Source organism: Prionailurus bengalensis, chromosome C1, assembly GCF_016509475.1.
Source record: "Prionailurus bengalensis isolate Pbe53 chromosome C1, Fcat_Pben_1.1_paternal_pri, whole genome shotgun sequence".
NCBI lineage: Eukaryota > Metazoa > Chordata > Mammalia > Carnivora > Felidae > Prionailurus > Prionailurus bengalensis.
Genome location: NC_057345.1, coordinates 71951752 through 71976568, shown reverse-complemented (window position 1 = coordinate 71976568; position 24817 = coordinate 71951752). Strand labels below are relative to the sequence as shown.

General features: G+C 36.9%; 1 protein-coding gene across 2 annotated transcripts in view; it reads right to left on the bottom strand.

Moving 5' to 3' along the window:
• The window catches only part of DNAI3 (dynein axonemal intermediate chain 3), an 82860-nt gene that overhangs the window by 14027 nt on the left and 44016 nt on the right, over positions 1 to 24817 (bottom strand). For both annotated transcript variants that reach the window (XM_043575462.1, XM_043575461.1), the window contains exons 14-18: positions 24181 to 24254; positions 14695 to 14839; positions 13237 to 13324; positions 5104 to 5234; positions 1165 to 1228 (exon numbers count right to left, since the gene is read on the bottom strand). In XM_043575462.1, coding sequence (XP_043431397.1) covers positions 1165 to 1228; positions 5104 to 5234; positions 13237 to 13324; positions 14695 to 14839; positions 24181 to 24254 — 502 coding nt within the window. The remainder of the gene's footprint in view (positions 1 to 1164; positions 1229 to 5103; positions 5235 to 13236; positions 13325 to 14694; positions 14840 to 24180; positions 24255 to 24817) is intronic.

The following is a 24817-nucleotide window of genomic DNA, read 5'->3' as shown; positions in this document are numbered from 1 at the left end:
CGAGCCAGACTCAGTAGATAGAAGTGGAGGGAGTGAAGTTTGAGGCAGAGACCTGAGACCCAGAAGTTGTCCCCTGCAGGCTGTATCTCTGACCTGCGACTCCTTTCAGTCACTCACATGCCCACTGTCCTAACCTCCGGTAGGACTGACCAGTACCCCTTGTGCAAACCTAGCCTGGCTGCTCCACCTCACTGCTCCATGGTAGTCTAGCAGTCCCAGCAGCTGCCTCTTCCTGTGCTTATGGTTATTCCACATTTTGAAGTGTGGCTCAAATAAGTTTTCGTGCCAAGATAAAATCCAAGCCTTTAAATAAGTAGTTGTAGCAAACCTCAAGGCTCTGAGCTTTGACAGGGAGCTTAGCTTACTGGGGAGCCTGAACTCTTGATTCCTGCTCAGAGCTATGCGTGGCCCCCATATGTCTGCTCAGCTGCCCAGAGTGTGGGGCCCTGGGAACGGAGGAACACATGGACAGCACCAGTCCCGGCCTGAGAGCAGAGTCCTACTGCTGCTTCTTCATACTGTTCTGAAGTTGTCAAGATCATTGTAAACTTAGCTTATAATTTCACATCGGTTAGTATTTTTCATGTAGATGAGCTACCAAATTGTTGAATTATTAAGACAGCAATTAATTAAAAATTAAGATATTTTAAATTATCTTAGTCATTTAAGCATCAATAGATCAGTACTCCTCAAATTTAGAGGTGAAAACAAATTACGTGGTGAATCTTATTAAGAATCTATATTTAGGGGCATCTGGTTTGTTCAGTCAGTTGAGTGTCAGACTCCTGATTTTGGCCTCAGGTCATGATCTCCTGGTTGGTGGGGTTGAGCCCCGTGTCGCCCCTGCACTGACAGTGCCTGTTTGGGATTCTGTCTCTCTCTCTCTCTCTCTGTACCCCTCGTCTCTCTCTGTCAAAATAAATAAATAAAAACTTAAAAAAAATCTATATTCAGTTCCAGCAGGCGTAGGGTAGGGTCCAAGTTTGTGCGTTTCTAACAGACTTCCCAGTGAGAAAAGTGCTGCTATCGGAGGCCCTCGCTTAAGTAACAAGCCCAGAGACAGGACCTCAGGGTCTACCCTTCTCCCATTAGCAAGGCCAGGGTTACTCAGCACTTTGTTCAAAGGAATAACTTATTCATAACACAGGAATCATCAAAACTTACCCATCAATCGGCCAGTTTCAGGGTCTCTTTCCATTTTCCAATCTGTATATATCACTCCACCTTCCTAAAAATATTACAGGTTCCTGATGAGTACAAAGACAACCGAAGGGACTAACGATCTCATATTCATGTGCTAAGATGGACTGTGACCCAAACAAAAACAAAGCTGCAGGCTAACATAATCAAATGATAATTTGACACAGTGCAGGGAAGGCTTAAACATTTTTTACATTGAACAAAAAAAGGAATTTGTTACATTTTTATGTACACATAGTGAAATGGAGAACACAGGCATTTATGGAGATAATCTATGTTACACAAGTTCCAACTACTGAGTTCTTAATCTTTTGTTAATTGGAAATTGTCCACTGGACTGAAAGCTCCAGGGAGGGATCTGGTGTGACTTATTCAGTGATTTGTTCTCAGCATGATACAAAGTCAGTATTTTAAAAGTTTTGTGGAGTAAGAGGAAAAAGGAAATATAAATTCATAATATGGTGTCATTACCTTTTAAAATTGAGAACAGGAAGCAAAGTTCCACTTAAAATAACATAACTAGTAATAATATATATTCCAGCTCTACTTATGGCCATTTTAAGGAGCGGGGAAGTCATAAGAACCTGGTGTAAAGAAGGGACAGAAACAACCACACAAATGGAAAAGATGCAGAACTAGTGAATGGGAGAGGTGGGAGAGGTTTAGAGAAAAACATTTAGTCTCATGCCTTTTCTTATAGAAGGAGCACAGAGACTCAGAGAGGTGAAACAATATACTCAAGGTCGCCCAGATGCAGTCTCCTAATTCCAATGTTTTTCTCACTGGATAGTAAGAGGAAAACACAGAGAAAGGTGTATAAAAAGAGGGGTTGAGAGGACTCGAAGGATGGCTTGGGACGTGTAGGCGAGGGAGAGGAGAGGGGGAAACACTGGAGTATGCAAAGTGAAGTATGCTCCCTGGGGCCAGGGTCTACTCATTCACTCCTCTGTGCTTTTGTTCATTAACTCATGTAACAAACAAGGACTGTGCTTCGTGTTGGAAATTCAGAGTCAGAAGATAAGTCTTCCCTCCATTCATGCTGCTCAGAGTCTGAGGGAGCAGAGACCAGCAGACATCTGGTGCATACGCCTAGCCTGTTGCCCGTGGCACATCCCCCGCAGTTACCATTGATTGAGTGCATAGTGCTTGCCAGAGTTGTTAGGAGCTTTCTGTATATGACCCAGCCCTTGCCAGAGTCCTATAGGAGAGTTATGAGTACCTCCTGGGTCTCACAACTGATATGTGGAACACTGAAACCGAACCAAGTCAAAGAGGAATAGAATAACTTGCATCAGGTTAATAAATCCATGTTAAATGCCCATTATATCATTAGCCACCTAGCTGGGAACCTTCACGTCCTTCTCCATCCAGTTACCTGGTTCTGAGAATTCTACTCCTCCTACCCCTGTGTTGACATTCTTGGCCCACTGCTCATGCCCTCTTCATCTCTGGTTGGCCCACTTGAAATCACTGCCTCTCCAGCCTCTGCACCTCCCTGGCTCCATTTCCTCCTGCTTCAGCCCTGTCCTGGCCAGTCTAGATCCCAGAGGGGGTCTACCTCATTCTCTCTAACCAAAATCAGCCACGTCAAGAGTTGGTAGAAGAGCATTCTACTGGAATGTCAGCCCATGAGGTAGGGAATTTTGTCTGTCCACAGATATATTCCCGGGGCCAAGAACAGTGCCTAGCATATAGTAAATGCTCAATAAATATCTGCTGAATGATGGGTGAAGTTAATCCTTTTAAGGACAAGGGCTTGAAAGGCAGGGAAGAGTTTGGCATAGAAAAAGAGAAAAATCAGAGCAGCTGGAGAGAGAGAGAGGGAGACTGGTGCAGACGGGGGTGTAGAGATAGGAAGGAGCTAAGTTATGCAGAATCTTGTAGGCCACAGTGTGAAGAGTTTGGATTTTATTCATGGTTGAATGAGTTGTCACCGAATGGTTTAAGCAGAGGATATCATATTTTAATTTCTATTTTAAGATCTCGTGGTCATTCATTTTTCTAAAGCTGTCATCGCCCTGCTTTAAAAACTCTGGTGTGCACAGAGATAATTCTATGATTCTACTTACATGAGGTGTCTGGAATAGTCAAAGTCATAGAGCCAGAAAGTACAATGGGGGTTGCCGTGGGCTAGAGGCAGGAGTGAATGGTGAGTTATTGTTTTAATGGGTACAGAATTTCAGTTTGGGATGATGAAAACATTCTGGAGATAGATGGATGCTCAATGATATGAATGTATCTAATAGCACTGAATTAAACACTTCAAATTTATTAAGATGGTAACTTGTTACTTATATTTTTCCAGAATTAAAAAAAATTAGAATCCCAAGTTACAAAAATTGACAGCCCAAGTTATAAAACAAGTATTTGTTTGGTAAGTCCCCCATTGCTTGCCAAATGAAATTCAAATTCCCTAACATGGCAGAAAAGGCTCTTTGACTGGATCCCAACCTAGCATTCAAGGTATAGCATTCCCTCTTGCACAAATGATTCCACTGTCTCCAGACAAATCCCAGACTCCCATAATTCCAAAGCATTGTTTAGGCTGTTACTTCTGCTGGGAATTGTACTCTCATCCTGGTATTTCAGATGCCTCCTCAACCTGCAAAGTCCTAGCTAACAGTCTGGATTCCCCAACCTCCCCTGTCCTCTTCCCGTGGCTTCTGGATGGGCACTGACATGGGTAATGCTATTAATGTGTTTGCTCCATAACTAGGCAGTGAGTGCCCGGTGGACAGGGACTATGCTGTTGATTCATGTCTGACCCAGGGCCTAATGCTGTGCCTGGTGGGCATTATGCTTCTGAGAACTGGTGTAATCTAATCTTCTCATGATACTAAAGTATGAGCTCAGACTGCATTCCAGCGAGACTGATCTATGGCATCTTTCCATGGTTTAGGAGAAAAACCCTTTATTTCAGAGAAATAGAGTCATGAATGAAGATTATTAGGACTAAGTGAGATATACTTTGGAAAATACCTGGCACAGACCCTGCTATATAGAAAATGTCCAATAAATGTAAGCTCACTTTGGCTATTATAATAAGTGCCAAAAAATGGCAGCCATTATCATTATTATATCCGGTTGTTACTTTTGAATTGAGTGAGTTTTGCACTGTCTTTCCTGCTACATTTTGCTAGCTAACAAAGCAATAAATTTTCTTAGTAAATCTCTAACACTTAGCATGGTTTCTTCCATATGGTGTAGGTGTTCAATAAATATTTGCAGGTTGATCAATAAATCATTAGTAAAGAAGGTCATGCTGAATTTTATAGATTTTTTTCACATTTGTCAGAAACATTTTAAATATGAATTTATGAAGCATGAAGATTTTAAAAATTCAATGCAAATAAGTATATTAAAATATGAAAATGGTATAGATATTGTAAGCCTTCATAAAGCAAATGTACAATAGAGGTTATAATGAAACAGAGTAGATAAGTGGTTGCCAGGGTCTGGGGGGTGGGAGAAACAGGAAGAGGTTGGTAAAAGGGTACAAACTTCCAGCTGTAAGGTTAGTGAGTTCTGAGGATATAAGGTAAAACATGGTGACCACAGTATAACACTGTATTATATAATTGAAATCTGCTAAGAGAATATAACTTAAATGTCATCACACACATACACACACACACAGGCACAAAGATAAATATGTGAGGTGATGGATATGTTAATTAACTAGATGGGGAGGGAAGGCTTTCACAATGTATATGTACATCAAATCACTATGATGTACACTTTAAATATCTTACAATTTCATGTCAATTATGCCTCAATAAAACTGAAATTAAGGCTATAATAACATATATATACACATACACACACATATATATACATATATACATACATGTAAATATACATACATAACATGTATAAATAAGAGAGCAGATAATTCTAACTCACCTCTGTTCCAACAAAGAACTTTGTGCAGAAGTCCTCTATAGGCTTGAGATTGTTGGCCAACGCACCTTCCAGATCGTGGTATGGGTTCATCTCTCCTGCCTTCACTACTTTGCTCTGGGCTAATATTTTGTCTTTCAGAGGAGTATGAATAGAAGGAGCACATATTTACAGTGAAAGATCTTTTAAAATATAGTTAGTTTATATTTTCTGCCCCTTGCCACACACATCTGCCCCATTCTCTCCCCAGTGTGGCGGGCATTAAGTATGAGCATCTTTAGACTTCTAATTTAGCAGTGGAACGTGTCTTTCAAACCAAAGCATATGCAGGAACCCTTGCATGTGAAATCTATCAAAACCTGCATTGCTGTGATTAAAGGGTTTCCTGGTGGGAAGGAGGAGACCCCTCCACCTACTTTCAGGGGCTCTAAAAAGTTCCACAGCACCCAGTTTAAAAAACAGTTCTACATTATTTATATCATTTCAGAATTATTTACAGTAAAAATTGGACATAAAATATATCCTCTGGATTACATTACTTTTGATACTCTCAGTAAAACTCTCTACTGAGAAACTCATGTTATTTTTATTCATTTGGCATTGTATGGAATTTTTTCAAATAACTCATAATTAGACTTTTAAGTATCAAAAATGATCTAACTTCAAAAAATAAATCCATCTAAAATGTATTACTTGTTTTCACAAGCACAGCACATGCATGGAACATAATTTAAAGTTTTCTGGTTAGCTCATGTTTATTACTTAAGAACACCAGGGATTGTACCGCATTATCGCTGTAACTACACATGCAAACAGAGCATAGTTAATCTGGAGGCTAGGGGCGCCTGGGTGGTTCAGTCGGTTAAGCGTCCAACTTCGGCTCAGGTCATGATCTCACGGTCCGTGAGTTCAAGCCCCGTGTCGGGCTCTGTGCTGACAGCTCAGAGCCTGGAGCCTGTTTCAGATTCTGTGTCTCCGTCTCTCTCTGCCCCTCCCCTGTTCATGCTCTGTCTCTCTCTCTCTCAAAAATAAATAAACGTTAAAAAAATTAAAAAAAAAATCTGGAGGCTAAAATTCCAACACCATCTGGGCCTTCTTTCTTTTTAAAACAAAAGTCTTTTTAAAAAACAAAGATGTCATCTTGTTTTAAAACAAAAGTCTTTTTATGAGCTAAAATTAATAAATGTTATTTACCGAAGCTTTGGAAAATAGAGGAAAGCATGAAGAAAATAAGAAAAATCATCCATTATCATATTTTCCAGAGATAACCACCATTAAAATGTCTCCCTACAATTACATTTCTGTGAATATATATATTCTGTGAATATATAAAGGATTTTCTTTTAATTGGGCATTTTAGCTTTTATCCTGTTTTTCTATTCTCTTAAAGATATTATCTTGGGCATATTCCCAGGTCACTTATTAGTTTTTTTAAAAATGTGACATTAAATTTCTAGGAGAGGTGGTAGAGAAATATATCCTCATCAAACCCTACTCCCCACATCTTAATACATCATCATCTAGATTATATCAACCATGGGAATACTAACAAATGAACAGAAGAACCAACCAACAAACATATAAATGAAAACTAAAATAGAAGAAAACCTCAGCTACACTAAAAATATATATACCATTAAAAAAAACCTGTAACATAATTCTGGACAAAAGTGAGAAACAATTATGATTTTGTTGGTACAATCAACCAGTGCTTCCTTTGTTAGGGATCTACATGCTTTGGGCAGTCTCCCTTCCCAAAAGATAAGACATCAAAAACAAGTAACAAGGTAAGCCAAACATGAAACCGGACTTGTAAATAGCTGTATTACAAAGTGCCAATCAACATGTCAAGAAATAACTAGGTACATTTAATCACATTGTTCTTACTAAAAGATATTATTCATATACATTTAACATGAGGAAAAAGGCATTTTGTATCCATTTAGTGTATAAAATTAAAATCATTAAAATATTTCAAATTCATCACTCTCATTTCAATGTCTGTTTTTCTCTTTCTAAATAATACACATTAATATATTAGTAGAGTAGAACGTGTATATAATTGGTAAGTAAATACATGTTTGTTGGCAATATGTGCTCAAAAATTTTTCTTGATGGGATGCAAGTTGGAAAAGTCTGGAGCCCTCTGGTCTAACAAGGAGAGCCTGATCCAGGGGTCACTACCAGTAACACAAAGGAAGAGGCAAAGGTGAGATATGCTATAACGGAAGACCTAATTCTCCTAAGTCAGAGACTGGATGTAGGGACTGGAGGAGAGAGAGAGGGATGACTCAAGTTGTGATCTGGACACACGGACATTGAGGGAGTAGGTTGGGTTTAAGCCCAAGAGATAGCAAGAGGGAAAGTGGGGGATTCTCAGCAGATTAAGAGTAGACCCAGTTACTGAAAGGAGTGAGGAACGTGGAAAGCATACCGCTGAAATTTGAGTTTGAGGCATATCCACGCTGAGAGGGCAGCAGAGAAAGAGGGCAGAGGAGAGAAACTGAAGAAGTATTAGGAAAACCACAAAAACCAAGGCAGGAGCTCTGAGAAAAGGGGCTACGTTGATAGTGTTTAATGTGGTGAAGTTAAAGAGAATGAAGCCAGACAAAAATGTTGTCATCAACTGTGTTTACTTAGACTTGACTGGAATAACTTGCATATTTATTAAAATCAACGTCATCCCTGTGGATTTTCCACCCATGGATTTCCATCACCAGGGCCCAGCATAACAGTAGCAGCTAACACTTACTGAATGCTTACTACATGACTACATGCCAGGTACTGAACTGTGTGCTCTACATGCACCATTTCATTCAATTCTCGCAATAACTCCTAAGGTAGTTAAGAATTAATTCTCCTTCAAGGATGATAAAGTGAGGCTCAGAGAGATTAAGTAGCTTGCCCAGGCCTCATATACAGTGGCTTACATTTATTGTAGGTTGACAAAGAGCTGTTCTTAGAGCTGTATATATATTAACTCATTTTATCTTCTCAATACTACATGAAGTCGTTACCTTCATTATTTGCTTCCGTTATCTTCATGTATCTCTTTTCAAATAATTTTTTTGTTTGTTTGTTTGTTTGTTTGTTTGTTTTAAAGTAAGGCACAGAGAGGTATAGTAATTTGACCTGGTCAAATAATAAATTGTGGCTTTGGGGTTTAAACCCAAACTCTGGAATCTACATCCTTAACCACTATGCCACAGTGCTTAGGAGAATATAACGGAGGCTCTGAAGGCAATTACAGAGTAGGAATTCCAAAAACTTTTAGAGCAAAGTCTTCTGCAACAGAATAAACAAAAAGAACATCTTAAAGTGACTACTCAGAAGGGCAGACTAAGGATCTAATATGGCAGGCAAAAGCCAAGTAGCCTACAGCCACTAGGTGGCAACAGAGTACCAGACAATGCTCCTGAGAGTGCTCCCCAGGGTGTGCCAGTGGAATAGCTGAATTTGTGATTCTTGGTGGAGAGGAGGGGGAGGAGAACCAATATAGACAATACACAGAACATGGTCAAGAAGCATATGACCATGTGTATTCTAGTCAATAGGTTCAATTCTGGCCAGAGTAGGTGGATAGCTGACAGTGTGTCGTAAGGAAATTCAAAATACCATAATGAGATCTCAAGTAAAGTTCTGAGAGCTGGCCATCTACACAAGAGGCCAGTCACAACCCACGGTAACTGCCTTTAATGATAAGAGGAGTGTGTTAGCAAGATCCACTGAGATTACCAAGTGAAATTTAATTTTCTCTAGGACTTGTGGTACTGCCTGTCAACACAGACTTCTGAACACACGTAAAGGGACACAGCCAATTAAAGTCTCAGCTGAGAATTGAAAAACATGTTTGTCCATTCCCTTTATGAACTGATTTAGCCAGATTTATCAGGTTAAATAATATTCTAAGAAAGAGAGATATATTTCTCTAAGACATATCCACAAAAAAAAAAAAAAAAAAGAAAGAAAGAAAGAAAGAAGAAATATCCACCAAGTGACTTTGTCTGTAAAGAGAACATTCATTTGATGGGGAGTATTTCTGTTTGATGACATTGGGGGCATGCTTCAGGGTTTGTTTTAAATAGGTCATTTCTTAAGTGGATGTAGATATGTATCTATCCCCCCAGAATGTAAGCTCCATGGAAGCAGGGAATTGGCTTTTCCCAGCTATATCCTCAGAGCCTGTCACTTTGCAAGAGTTTAATAAATGTTTTGAATAAACACAGATATAAATATAGAGATAACAGTGTAAAAATTGTCCTTTAAAAAATTAAGATATTACAATTACTAAATCACAGCCAAGTGGAGTTTATCCCAGAAATGCAGGGCTAGTTTAACATTCGGATATTAAAATAATTTACCATATTAATAAGCTTAAAAAGAAAAAAAGCATGATCATCTGCAAAAATGCAGAAAAATCTTTTGACAAAATCCAACATTAACTTGTGTATAAAAGGGAACTTCTTTAACCTGATAAAGGCTTCTACAAAAACCCTACAGTTAACATCATACTTACTTGTGAAAGACTAAATGCTTTCTCCCTGAGATCTGGATTAAAACAAGAACGCTCTCCCCTAGAGGTTCTAGCCAGTGTAATCAGGTAAGGAAAAAAAATCATACAAATCAGAAAATAAGAAGTAAAACTGTCCTTATTTACAGATGACATTATCATCTATATAGCGAAAATCCAAATGATATTATCATCTAGAGAACCTAAAGAAATCCTCTACAAATAAGCCATGATAACTAATGTGATTTTAGGAAGACTGAAGGATACAAAATCAATACTCAAACATTAATTGTATTTTTATACACTGGTAATGAACCATCAAAAATTAAAACTTTGAAAGTACTATTTACTAGAACACCAAAAAATGTGAAAGACTTAGAGACACCTATCACAAGAAGCAAAAGCCCTGTACACTGAAAGGTATAAAATATCAGTGAGAAATTAATGACCTAAATAGATGGAGAGATATACTGTACTTATGAGGTAAAAGGCTTTATATGGCAGACACCAAATTTTCATAATACTGATTTACAGTTTTGACACAATTCCAATCAAAGTCAGAGCAGGCTTATCCAAGACAAAAGATACAATATCCACATGGGAAAGAAAAACCTATAATGGTCAAAAACTATTTTGAAAAAGAAAAAAAAAGTTGAAAGCACTAATTTCAAGGCTAATTACAAAGCTACAGTAATCAAGACAATGTAGTATTGGTGTAAAGATAAGACATACAGATCAATAGAACAAAACAGAGAGTTCAGAAATGGACTCACACATATTAGGACAGGTGATTTTTGACAAAGGTGCAAAAACCATCCAGTGGAGAAAAGACAGTGTCTTCAACAAATGGCACTGGAACACTACACGCAAATGAACTCCAATCCATACTTTGTGCAGAGAAAAAAATTATCTCAATACAGATCATCAACTTAGTTATAAAACTCCTAGAAAAAAAGTAGCCCAAGCTTGGGTTAAATTCAAAACCAAAATCATGACCCACAAAAGAACAAACTGATAAACTGGATTTCCTCAAAATTAAAAACTTCTGCTTTTCTAAAGACAGTGTTAAGAGAATAACACTTAATATTTCATAGACTGGGAGAAAATATTTGCAAATCACATATCTGATAAAGGACTAGTATGCAGAATATATTAAGAGCTTTGAAAACTCTGAAATAAGAAAACAAACAGCACAACTAAAAAATAGATCAAAGATATGGACACTTCACCAAAGAAGATAGGTATACAAATGGAAAAAAATACATGCAAATATACTCAACATCTTTAGTCATTAGGTAAACGCAAATGAGATATCACCACACATGTTTTAGAATGGTTAAGGTAAAAAGACTAGCCATATCATCTATCCATGACGATGTGGAAAAACTGGAACTTTCCCTCACTGCTCGTTGGAATGTAAAATGGTGCAACCACTTTGTAAAACACTGTGGCAGTTTCTTAAAAAGTTAAACATACACCTGCCATATTATTTAATCATCCCATTCCTAGGTATTTACCCAAGCAGATAAAATCATATGTCCATACAAAGACTTGTATATGTATATGTATATGTATATGTATATGTATATGTGTATGTGTATGTATATGTAATAGCCCTACACTGAAAAAGACCCAAATGCCCATCAACAGGTGAATGGATAAACATGTGCAGTATATCCATATGATGAAATATTACTCTGGAATAAAAGGGAATTAACTATTGATGTATACAACAACATAGATGAATTCCAAAATCATTATACTGACTGAAAGAAGTCAGACTCCCCCCAAAACGCATATACTCTTTGAATCACATAAAGTTCTAGAAAATTGCAAACTGGTATAGTGAGAGAAAGCAGATTGGTGGTGGTCTGGTAGGTGGAGGTGGGGGAGGTGCTGGAGGGAGGTGTTAAAAAATGCATCTTTATGTGAGTCACCTTTAGGAAGTGATGGATATGTTCATTTTCTTGATTATAGTGATGGTTCCATGGATTTTTAATTTGTCAATACATATCAAATTGAATAATTTAACATGTACATTTTATTGTATGTCAATTATACCTCAATAAACTTGTTAAAAGTAAGAAAAAAAGCACACTTTAAAAGATACAGTAATGTCCTTACTAGTAGTTGGATAAAAGCAGTAACATCCTCATGATCATCTTTTTTCATTAATTTAAAGAGTAAGGTATTTAATGAGTTACTCTTTACAAGTTACATTAACCTCTCTCAGTTTTGGTTTCCTTAATTATAAAATGGTAATGAAAACTCCCAGTTTGCAGGATTGTCATGATCATTGGCATCTGTTTTACTCATTGTTATACTCCTGGGGCCTGGCATAAAATGAGAATTTTATAAATAACTGTTAAATGAATGAAACCATGTGCAATATTAGCTAGCACAGTACCCGACTCATGGCTGAAATTCAATAAATTATAGCCAATAGCTGAATACAAAGAAGTGGAGAAGAGAACCCAACTTTGATTCCCTCTGGAATCTGGAATTTGGGCCTTTGCAGGCCCAAATACATAAAAACATGAGATGTTTTAATACTGCTTAGAAAATGTCCATAAAAATATAATGATTCCTTTGTTTGTTGGTTGGTTGGTTTTTAGCATGAGGTCTTGAGTTATATCTATGAAACACACAGCTTCAAAGTGAGTTTTGCCCAAGCTGGGCATTAGATATATATTTTTCTGAGATATTCTATCATTTAACTGAACATTCAACAACTTATAAATGGAAATCCTTTTGATAAGGCAAATATTTGGAAAGTACTTCAGTTTCTAGTGCTTCTTGTACATTTCCATTATGCATTGCTCTCAGGGTGGGATATTCATGCGTACCTTTATTTTAATAGCTTTGACATTTATATGTGTACCCTTCAATTATTTCAGCAAATGTGTATGGGTTGAGATAGGTTAAAAAGTCAATTGTTATTTCTCTACTCTGTTTTATGGTGGTGCTGTACAAATATTAATTTTTCTATTATGTTCTGATTGGGAATGGTAATTTATTTCTTACATTTCATAACTTATTTTGCTAGACTTGAGATATGTTCATTTTATACAACTATTCTTTGAGCACATGCATACTTATTAAGACAGTTTTGTAAAAATTTTTTAATGAGTTTTCAAACATATATAAATGTACTCAATAAATGTTTATGAAACTAAGCTGAACTGAATCCTGTGAAATCTTTGTGTGTATATAGGCAATTTTAATGTGTTGGCTGTAATTATTAGAGCCATTATGAAGTTCCATATTGGAGTGTTTGAGTTTCTGTATTCTTCTTACAAATCAGACTATCTTAGCAACCGTCTAACTCACTGTAGACATAAGGAACCACTAATACTCAAACTATTACATGCCTCTTTAAAAATGTTTTTTAATTTATTTATTTTGAGAGAGGGAGGGAGAGAGAGAATGACTGGGGGAGGGGCAGAGAGAGGGAGGCAGAGAGAATCCTAGCAGGCTCCATACTGTCAGTGCAGAGCCCATCTCGACTTAAACTCACCAACCCAACCCTGAAATCATGACCTGAGCTGAAACAAGGAGTCAGCCACTCAACGGACTGAGCCACCCAGGGATGCCCTCATGCCTTTTTAATAAGCAAAGGCAGTTACCTTGTGCTTTGTAAAGGAGATGGTCCTCACTCAGGCTGATCTTGGTTGGGCAGTGGTCTAAACTTGTTTCACCTTTAGACAGCCTTATCTTTTGGGAGAACATTATAAGAAAGATTATTTCTATATATCCTGTGGGTGATTTATTCTTGCTTTTCCCTTCTGCCCCTAGATGGCTGTTTTCCACCTCCCTCCCCTTGTCCCTTTTCCATTCTCTTTCAGATTTCTGGTTGCTTTTCCCCATGGATAGTGTCTAAACCACAGTTTCTAAAACCTTGTGACCCAAGGGTGCTTGTCCAGGAGCTCCTTTCCAAATCCCAGGCTCGTGTGTTTAATTTCTGAAAATATTGTGTATTCTGTTTCATAATCTATCCTTTTTGGTTTTAATATAAAATAAGGGCTTATTCTCCTGTTTCCTAAATCTTTCAGTTAAACCTCCAGAAGGTTGTGTGGGGTCTTTTCATCTGCCTGGCACTGCTGAGTCCATTTGGGGACACACATGCCCCTGAGCTCCAGAAGTGGCCCTGAGTCTGCACCAGAACAGGATATTTTTCCCTCACAGCATCTGCCCCACGTTTCTCCATCAGGATGTTTGTCTACATGCTTACAATTACTCAGGTGAGTCTTTGCACATTTCTTTTAAAACTATTTATAGCTCAAGTAAATCCTACCACAGAAAATTCCTAACCCTCTCTTTCTAATTTCTAATCCCTAATCCCAGCTACTTCAGGAATATTCTCATCCCTCTGTGCTCTCTCTTCCATTTGGAGCAAATATATAATAATGTAATGTAATGTAATGTAATGTAATGTAATGTAATGTAATGTAATAATGACACTTGTACAACAAAGGGAAAAAAGTATTAAGTCTGGAATTAGAACTACACATTCTAAAAAAGGAAAGTCATCAATATCGAAAGCTCATTCATACTTTCCATACATATTCCATCCACAGCTATATCTTTCTCAAATTAAAATTGCTTTTCTTCAGGCTCTGCTTTTCAAGAAAAGTTCAAGCAATTTCTCTTTCAATTACTTTCAGTTTTGTTTGCTCATGGGTATTAAAATACTGTTTCCTACTAGATGCGAAACATGCAGAATTTTGCCTACATTAGGGGCAAAATTAGCATTTCTAGCTAACGGGAGAGCCTACTGATTTACAGAGAACTGCTCATGCACATGAATAGTTATACAAATCATTGATAAGTTGCAGCTTGCTAATACATGAACAAATGTCAATCTTGAGTTCACAAAAATTGTGATTTTGGGCTTGACCTAAGCAGGCATCATAATAATCCTCAATGAAAGAATCAGTTGGTTAAATGAATACATAAATTATAAAGTCTTATGCTAACTTGAGCTCCTCCACTTTTTGAGTGTGTGTATATATGTATGCAAATGCATGTACACAGTGTGAAGTATATATAAGCCAATAGAATGGACCAAACTGCGTGTTACTCACCTTAATGAGGGGTTTCCAGGAGAGATCTAGATGCAAAAAAGTAGATGGCACATCAAAAGGAATTTCAATACTTTCTTCTTTCTTTTTCTCTATTGGTGGTGGGGTTAAAGCTTTCTGTGATCTGATATCCCAAAAACATATTGTGCTTTAAAAAAAAATTCACATGTTATTTAATATAAATAAGAGGTATAGCCTGAGAACTACCATACTTCCTGCTGTTACACATTAGCAATGTAATCATGGCTGTATTATAATACCTCTGAAAGTAAGATTTTTATGAAATGCCACTGTTTTGCATCTTATAGAAAATTATACAGTTTATAAGGTTATTTCATGACTTTGCTAGTATTAACACAAATATTATAGGAGAATTGAATTTGGAGACTGACACCATCTTTTTTTTAACATAACAACTTTATTGAAATCTAACTCATATAGCACAAAATTCACCTATTTAAAGTATACAATTCAGTGGTTTTCAATTTTTCACAGTCAATTTTAGAAGATTTTTGTCACCCCAAAAAGAAATCTTGTACAGATTGGCAGTCACTCCTCATTGCCCCCAGCCCCTCCCACCAGCCCTAGACAACTACTCATCCACCTCTTGTCTGTATAGACTTGTCTCTTCTGGACATTTCACATAAATGGAATCAGAATATGTGGCCTTTTGTGACTGGTTTCTGTCATTTAGCACATTTTCGAAGTTCATGTCAGCACACCATTTCTTTGTATTGCCAAATAATATCCCATTGTATGGAATATACCACAGTTTATTTATCCATTCACCAGTTGATGGACTATTATGAAGAATGCTGCTCTGAACATTTGTGTATAAGTTTTGTGTGGATTCCTGGGTACATTTCTCTTAGGTATACACTGAGGAGTGTAATTGCTGTGTTATATGCTAACTTCTGGGTTTGATCTTTTGAGGAACTGCTAGATTATTTTCCAAAGCAACTGCATCAGTTTTACGTTCCCATCAGCAATGTGTGAGGATTCAAATTACTCCACATCCTTGCCAACACTTGCTACTTTTAGTCTTTTTTATTACGGCCATCCTAGTGGGGGAAGTGGTGTCTCATAAAAATTAATTTAGATTTGGGGCACCTGGGTGCCTCAGTCGGTTGAACCTCTGACTTCAGCTCAGGTCATGATCTCACAGTTTGTGGGTTCCAGCCCCATGTTGGACTTTGTGCTGACAGCACAGAGCCTGCTTTGGATTTTCTGTCTCCCTCTCTCTCTCTGCAACACCCCCCCCAATAAATAAACATTGAAAAAATTTTTTAAATTGATTTAGATTTACATTTGCATGTGCTTTGGAAGTAACATGTAGGAAATCACTCTCTAATCCAAGGTCATGAACATTTATGCTTATGTTCATTAATGTTTTCTTCTAAAAGCTGCATGGTTTCACATCTTACATTTAGATCTTTGTTCCATTTTCAGCTAATTTTTGTATAAGGTGTGAGGTAAGGGTCCAACTTCATTCTTTTGCTTGCACATATTCAGCCAAATGTCTCAGCACCATTTGCTGAAAAGATTAGTCTTTTTCCATTAAATTGTCTCAGTACTCTTGTTGCAAATCAGTCATCCATAGACATATGGGTTTATTTCTGTACTCTATGATTTCTGTGTCTGTCTTTATGCCAGTGTCAGTACATCTGTCTCTATAGTTATAACTTTGAAGAAAGTTCAGAGATCAGGAAGTGTGAGTCCTCCAACTTTGCTTTTTATCAAGATTGTGACTTTGGCTATTTTAGGTCTCGTTGTATTTTGTTTTGTTTTGTTTTGTTTTTGCAATCTTTTTTAATTTTATTTTTAATTTTATTTATTTATTTATTTTTAAATTTACATGCAAATTAGTTAGCATATAGTGCAACAATGATTTCAGGAGTAGATTCCTTAGTGCCCCTTACCCATTTAGCCCATCCCCCCTCCCACACCCCTTCCTCTAACCCTCTATTTGTTCTCCATATTTATGAGTCTCTTATGTTTTATCCCTCTCCCTGTTTTTATATTATTTTTGTTTCCCTTCCCTTATGTGCATCTGTTTTGTCTCTTAAAGTCCTCATACAAGTGAAGTCATATGATATTTGTCTTTGACTGACTAATTTCACTTAGCATAATACCCTCCAGTTCCATCCACGTAGTTGCAAATGGCAAAATTTCATTCTTTTTGATTGCCAAGTAATACTCCATTGTATATATATATACCACATCTTCTTTATCCATTTATCCATTGATGGACATTTGGGCTCTTTCCATACTTTGGCTATTGTTGATAGTGCTGCTATAAACATGGGGGTGCATGTATCCCTTCAAAACATCACACCTGTATCCCTTGGTTAAATACCTAGTAGTGCAATTGCTGGGTCGTAGGGCAGTTCTATTTTTAGTTTTTTGAGGAACCTCCATACTATTTTCCGCAGTGGCTGCACCAGCTTGCATTCCCACCAACAATGCAAAAGAGATCCTCTTTCTCCGCATCCTCGCCAACATCTGTTGTTGCCTGAGTTGTTCATGTTAGCCATTCTGACAGGTGTAAGGTGGTATCTTATTGTGGTTTTCATTTGTATTTCCCTGATGATAAGTGAAGTTGAGCATTTTTTCATGTGTCAGTTGACCATCTGGATGTCTTTGGAGAAGTGTCTATTCATGTCTTTTGCCCATTTCTTCACTGGATTATTTGTTTTTTGGGTGTTGAGTTTGATAAGTTCTTTATAGATTTTAGATACTAACCCTTTATCTGATATGTCGTTTACAAATATCTTCTCCTCTTCTGTCCGTTGCCTTTTAGTTTTGCTGATTGTTTCCTTTGCTGTGCAGAAGCTTTTTATTTTGATGCGGTCCCAATAGTTCATTTTTGCTTTTGTTTCCCTGGCCTCTGGAGACGTGTTGAATAAGAAGTTGCTGAGGCCAAGATAAAAGAGGTTTTTGCCTGCTTTCTGCTTGAGGATTTTGATGGCTTCCTGTCTTACATTTAGGTCTTTCATCCATTTTGAGTTTATTTTTGTGCATGGTGTGAGAAAGTGGTCCAGGTTCATTCTTCTGCATGTCGCTGTCCAGCACCACTTGCTGAAGAGACTGTCTTTATTCCATTGGATATTCTTTCCTGCTTTGTCAAAGATTAGTTGGCCATACATTTGTGGGTCCATTTCTGGGTTCTCTATTCTGTTCCATTGTGATCTGAGTGTCTGTTCTTGTGCCAGTACCATGCTGTCTTGATGATTACAGCTTTGTAGTATAGCTTGAAGTCTGGGATTGTGATGCCTCCTGCTTTGGTTTTCTTTTTCAAGATTGCTTTGGCTATTCGGGGTCTTTTCTGGCTCCATACAAATTTTAGGATTATTTGTTTTAGCTCTGTGAAGAATGCTGGTGTTATTTTGATAGGGATTGCATTGAATGTGTAGATTGCCTTGGGTAGTATTGACATTTTAACAATATTTGTTCTTCCTATCCAGCAGCATGGAATCTTTTTCCATTTTTTTGTGTCTTCTTCAATTCCTTTCATAAAGCTTTCTATAGTTTTCAGTGTATAGGTTTTTTACCTCTTTGGTTGGATTTATTCCTAGGTATTTTATGGTTTTTTGTGCAACTGTAAATGGGATTGATTCCTTGATTTCTCTTTCTGTCGCTTCATTGTTGGTGTATAGGAATGCAACCAATTTCTGCACATCGATTTTATATCCTGCAACTTTGCTGAATTCATGATTCAGTTCTGGCAGTTTTTTTGTGGAATCTTTAGGGTTTTCCATATAGAGTATCATGTCATCTGCGAAGAATGAAAGTTTGACCTCCTTCTGGCCAATTTGGAGTGAAAGTTTGACCTCCTCTTGCCTTTTATTTCTTTGTGTTGTCTGATTGCAGAGGTGAAGACTTCCAATACTATGTTGAATAACGGTGGCGAGACTGGACATCCCTGTCTTGTTCCTGACCTTAGGGGAAATCTCTCAGTTTTTCCCCATTGAGGATGATATTAGCATTGGGTCGTTCATATATGGCTTTTATGATCTCGAGGTATGATCCTTCTATCCCTACTTTCTTGAGGGTTTTTATCAAGAAAGGATGCTGTATTTTGTCAAATGCTTTCTCTGCATCTATTGAGAGGATCATATGGTTCTTGTCCTTTCTTTTATTGATGTGATGCATCACGTTAATTGTTTTGCAGATATTGAACCAGCCCTGCATACCAGGTATAAATCCCACTTGGTTGTGGTGAATAGTTTTTTTAATGTATTGTTGGATCTGGTTGGCTAATATCTTGTTGAGGATTTTTGCATCCATGTTCGTCAGGGATATTGGTCTATAGTTCTACTTTTTAGTGGGGTCTCTGTCTGATTTTGGTATCAAGGTAATACTGGCTTCATAGAATGAGTTTGGAAGTTTTTCTTCCATTTCTATTTTTTGGAACAGCTTCAAAAGAATAGGTGTTAACTCTTCCTTAAATGTTTGGTAGAATCCGTCTGGAAAGCCATCTGGCCCGGGACTCTTGTTTTTTGGGAGATTTTTGATTACTAATTCAATTTCCTTATAGGTTATGGGTCTGTTCAAATTTTCTATTTCTTCCTGTTTCTTTTTTTTTTTTCAATGTTTATTTATTTTTGGGACAGAGAGAGACAGAGCATGAACGGGGGAGGGGCAGAGAGAGAGGGAGACACAGAATCGGAAACAGGCTCCAGGCTCTGAGCCATCAGCCCAGAGCCTGACGCGGGGCTCGAACTCACGGACCGCGAGATCGTGACCTGGCTGAAGTCGGACACTTAACCGACTGCGCCACCCAAGCGCCCCTATTTCTTCCTGTTTCAATTTTGGTAGTGTATATATTTCTAAGAATTTGTCCATTTCTTCCAGATTGTCCATTTTATTGGCATATAATTGCTCATAATATTCTCTTATTATTGTTTTTATTTCTGCTGTGTTGGTTGTGGTCTCTCCTCTTTCATTCTTAATTTTATTTATTTGGGTCATTTCCTTTTTATTTTTGATCAAACTGGCTCATTGTGGTTTTAATTTGCATTTCCCTCATAGGTAATGTTGAACACCTTTTCATGTGTTTATTGGCCATTTGCTATTTTGGGAGGAGAAATGTCTATTGGTAATCTGCTCACTTTTACATTGGGTTTTTTTGACTTTTTGTTGTTGAGTTGTAAGAATTTTTCATATTCTGGATAGAAATTTCTAATCAGATATATGATTTGCAAATATGTTCTTCCATTCTGTGGGCTGTCTTTTTTTAACTTTTCGATAGTGCCTTTTGAAGCACAAAAATTTTGGTGAATTTCCATTTATCTTTTTTCTTTTATTGCTTATGTTTTTGGTGTCATGTACAAGAGATATGATATATAAATATATATTATACATATATAATATATAATGTAAATTAATATATCATATAAATATATGTATATTTACACAGGCAATGTTGGATTTAATGTGCTTTGTGCATAGTAAGCATCCAATAAAGGTTATTTCTCATCTTTTTTCTCCTTCCTTACAGATTGACTATAAAAATCAAATGAGATAATGTATGCGAAAATTCTTTATAATGTTCCACACATTACATATAAAGTATTATTTTTAGTGTAATGAACTTAGTAACACATTTATAATGATACTTGTACACTATTTTAGTATAAAAGTGCCTTTGTGTTAATTATGTGAAAACATGTGTTGAGGATGGCAAAGAATATGCTGTATTAGCTCCCTAATTTCTATCACTGAGGTTATGAAGAAACTGATTAATAAATTTAAGACATTATTAAAGAATTTAGATGTGTAAGTTAAAGTATTTAGATAAACAGATAGTAATGCAAGTAAGACTAACAAAAAATATTCATTTATGTGACTTAATATTAATCATTTATTCATCTTAATAATGAACAGTTAAAATTCATGAAAGTATTAATCATTTTTATGTTTTCAAAATATAAATCCTTGGAGAACACCACAAATGACACAAAAAAATCTGCTTTAAACTGTAACTATAGTTGTTTTAAAACTGTTTTTCCAAATTACAAAGATCTTCTTAAATCTCATTTATAGCATTAATTTGCATTATCCATGAAATGATTTTGCTAAATACATGTACTTTCTGCTAAATACATGCTAAATACATGGACTTTCTGCATGAATCAGTCACATATTCTTTTTCTTTTATTAATTTATTTTTTAAATTCCAACATAATTAATATATAGCGTTATATTAGGTTCATGTGTACAAAGTAGTGATTCAACAATTCTATACATTACTCAAGGCTCACTAGGATCAGTGTGTTCTTAATCCCCTTCACCTAGTTCATCCATCCCCTCTCCCTCCTCCGCTCTGGTAACCATCAGTTTTTCTCTATAGTTAAGAGTGGTTTTTTGGTTTGTTTATTTGTTTGTCTCTTTTTTTCTTTGTTTTGTTTCTTAAATTCCACACGAGTGAAATCATATGATAATTGGCTTTCTCTGACTGACTTATTTCACTTAACATTATGCCTTCTAGATCCATCCATGTTGTTGCAAATGGCAAGATTTCATTCTTTTCTAGTAGCTGTGTAATATCCCATTGTTTAGCCATATTTTTTATTAATTGAACCTTATTTTATTTTTTTAAAGTTTATTTATTTATTTTGAGAGAGCAAGAGTGAGTGTGAGTAGGGAAGGGACAGAGAGAAGGAGAGAGACAGAGTTCCAAGCAGGCTGTGTACTGTCAACACAGAACCCAACTTGGGACTTGGTCTCATGAATCCTAAGATCATGACCTGAGCTGAAATCAAGAGTCAGATGCTTAACTGACTGAGCCACTCAGGCACCCTGGGACCTTATTTTCTCTTATTCTATATTATAAGAACTTGGCATGGCTGAAGTATAAAGATTAGAACTGGTAAGTTTTCCAAATAACTAAAAGTTAGCTTTTCTAAATGCATAAACTTTTTAAAATAACTTTTGAAGGAATTATTTCTAGACTCTTCTAGAATATTTCCAAATTCAAGGGCCATCATTATAACCAACAATCTTAAATATAAAACATGTAATATTTTAAGTCTGTTCAGTGCTTCTAGATGTTTTCCAAGGCTACCGAACAACAGTATAGCTTTGCATTTTGTTGTTTATAATCAATATCATACCATAAACACTTCTCCGTGAAATCAAAACAATTTTAATTGTTGTGTAAATATTTCATATGACCCTACTGGTGGCCCTTTTGGGCAATAATCCCCCCACCCCCATGCCCTTTTACTTTTTAGCAGGAACATTCTAATGGTCCTTTGGGGAACTGCCCTTCCCCATTGCATGCAGTCAGGTTGGAGTTGTCACTCAAGGTGCCCTACCATTACCTCCCTGGCCAAAGGGGTGAATTTGATGGAAAAGAAGCCATGTTAGAACTGATCCAATCAGATGGAAGGAGCTAGGCATTCATTCCAGCTACCCAAATCCATGGGGTTTTTTCTGAGGCCTGAGTCTGCTCTTTTTTTGATTCCACAGTATCATTACTGACTACCTATATATAGTATAGGATATTGGTGTATGTACACCTCACTATATGTATAGTGAGTTACTGGTAGATAATGTGTTTGCCTTCAAAGTCTCATTTTCTCTATCCATAAGTATTTTTCAGGGTAGTTGTAAATATAAAAATAGTTAACTTATTAGTATTGGCATAAACTTCCAATAAATTGATTTTATCCCCTTAAGTTAGCCATAGTCAATTTCTTTTGCTTGCAGTCACAGAACCTTACCCAATATGTGTCCACAGGATTAATCATGTCTCCCTGACCCTTTGCCCATGGCTGCTGTTAATGTTACATATACCTTCATCTTCCACTGCATAGCTGTCAACTTCTATGACTTAAAGTGTCATTTATTCTATTGGGGTTAAAGCTTTTTGGAATGGATAAGTTTTGCCAGTATTTGGATGCTAGATAAATAATATCACTCTTCATATTTCCTACTTCATTGTGAATTTTTAGTTCCAGAAATTGGGAGATGTGATTTTATTTAAATGAACATTCTCCGACATAGTTATCAAATTGTTTATTTAAAAAAACTTTTATGAATATGCAATAAAAATGTAAAACTTCTGGGGTGCCTGGGTGGCTCAGTCGGCTGAGCATCCAATATCAGCTCAGGTCATGATCTCATGGTTCATAGGTTTGAGCCCCACATCAGGCTCTGTGCTGACAGCTCAGAGCTTGGAGCCTACTTGGGGTTTTGTGTCTCCCTCCTCTCTCTGTTCCTCCCCTGCTTGCATCTGTCTCTCTCTCTCTCTCAAAAATAAATAAAGATTAAAAAAATTTTTTTTTAATGTAAAACTTTTCCACTTTCAAAAAGAAGCTTTCCCAATTAACTGTTGTAATCTTTGTGAGATAAAATTGAATGTAAATTTACAAATATGAGAATATAAAGAAGCAGCATAACTATGGATAATGTTATACAACATTAACAACCATGAAGCCTCGTTAATTCTTTTTACAACATATTTGTATCTATAAAAATATTTTCTCAACCAGCAATAATCTCTTCTGTCCTGTTATTATATCAGGTTTAATTGCTACAATAAAGATTATTTAAGGAACAGGAGAAGATAATGATTTTAGAAGCATCTAGGGAAAAAAAGGATATATAGTATGAAAACATTTTAGGTAATGTTTAAAATAAGACTGTGATACTGTGAATTGTAAGGTACATAAATTTGATCTTCCTCCAGGATTCTAGCAGAGAGCTTCTAAAACCCTTGGAATTTCCTAGATGTTTGAGGGTAGTAAAGGTGTCTTTTGTTATGTTAATGAGGTGACCTTTGGAAAACACCTAAGGATGGAGGCTGGTTGCCAGTGGAGGCAACCTTGCAATTAGAGAGTTGGAATTTTCAGTTCATCCCCTGACTTCCTGGGCGGAGAGAGGTGCGGGAGTTCAGTCACCAATGGCCAATTATTCTATCAATGGTATCTGTGTAATGATGCCTCCGTAAAACCCCAAGAAGACAGGCTTCAGAGTTTCCTGTTGGTGAACACATGGAGACTGGGGACAGTGAGCACCAGAGAGGGCATGGCAACTCCTAGCTTTTTCCCCATACCTTGCCCTAAGCATCTCTTCCATCTGACTGTTCCTGAATTACATCCTTTTATAATAAGCCAGTAATCTAATAAGTAAATTGTTTCTCTGAGTTCTGTGACCTGCTCTAGCATATTAATCCAACCTGAAGAGGGAATCTTGGGAACTTCCAATCTACAGCATGTCAGTCAGAAGTACAGGTAACAACCTGGGCTTGTGACTGGCGTCTGAGGTGGCAGGGGAAAGGGGGTGGCGAGGGTGGGGGGTGGAGAGAGCAGTCAGGTAGGACTGAACCTTAACCTGTGAATCCGGGCAGATAGTGTCAGAAGTGAATTGAGTTGTAAGACACCCAGCTGGTGTCCAGAGCATTGCTTGCTAGAACTGTGGGGAAACCTTCCTCCCCACCCACCCCCATGTTGAATTGACCCATGAACACTAACAAAGACCTACCAATCAGCCGAACATGTGACAAGTTGACAGCATATTCCACTTCGATTCTCAAAGACAGAACCCATTCTGTTAATCTGTTTTTTAAAAACATAAGAAGTAAATTCCTTGTACCTAGAACAGTAATGACTTTTCTCATAGCTTTTTACTCTTTCAATATTTTCAGGTTTTAATTTTTATTAAAGGAATATAACACTGTCACAGAAATTTGGAGAATAGGTTTTAAAATAAAATATAATTCTGCCACATATTTTTTCCAGTCTTTTTTCACAGAAACATTTTTACATACTTTTAATTAGCATGCGTAAAAATTTCTGTCCTTAGATTTTTCAGTTGATATCATTTGAACATTTTCCTATGTACTCATAAATCATTTTAATAGTCTTATAACATGTAGATGGTGTATCATAATTTGATGATCCATTATAATTAGAATCATAGGCTCTTTTGTTTTTTACGATTAATGGTGGAATGAAACAGGAGGTTTTATGAGATTGTTAAGCAGATAAGGTCAGTGGAGAAGACGCTTAGTGTTACATTAGATACCCACAGCCACCTAGCACAGTTAATGGCTCCTCAGGGTCCTAGAAGGTCCCAAATTCCAAGCAGCTAGCTTTGAAATGAGGTGAAAGGTTGTGTG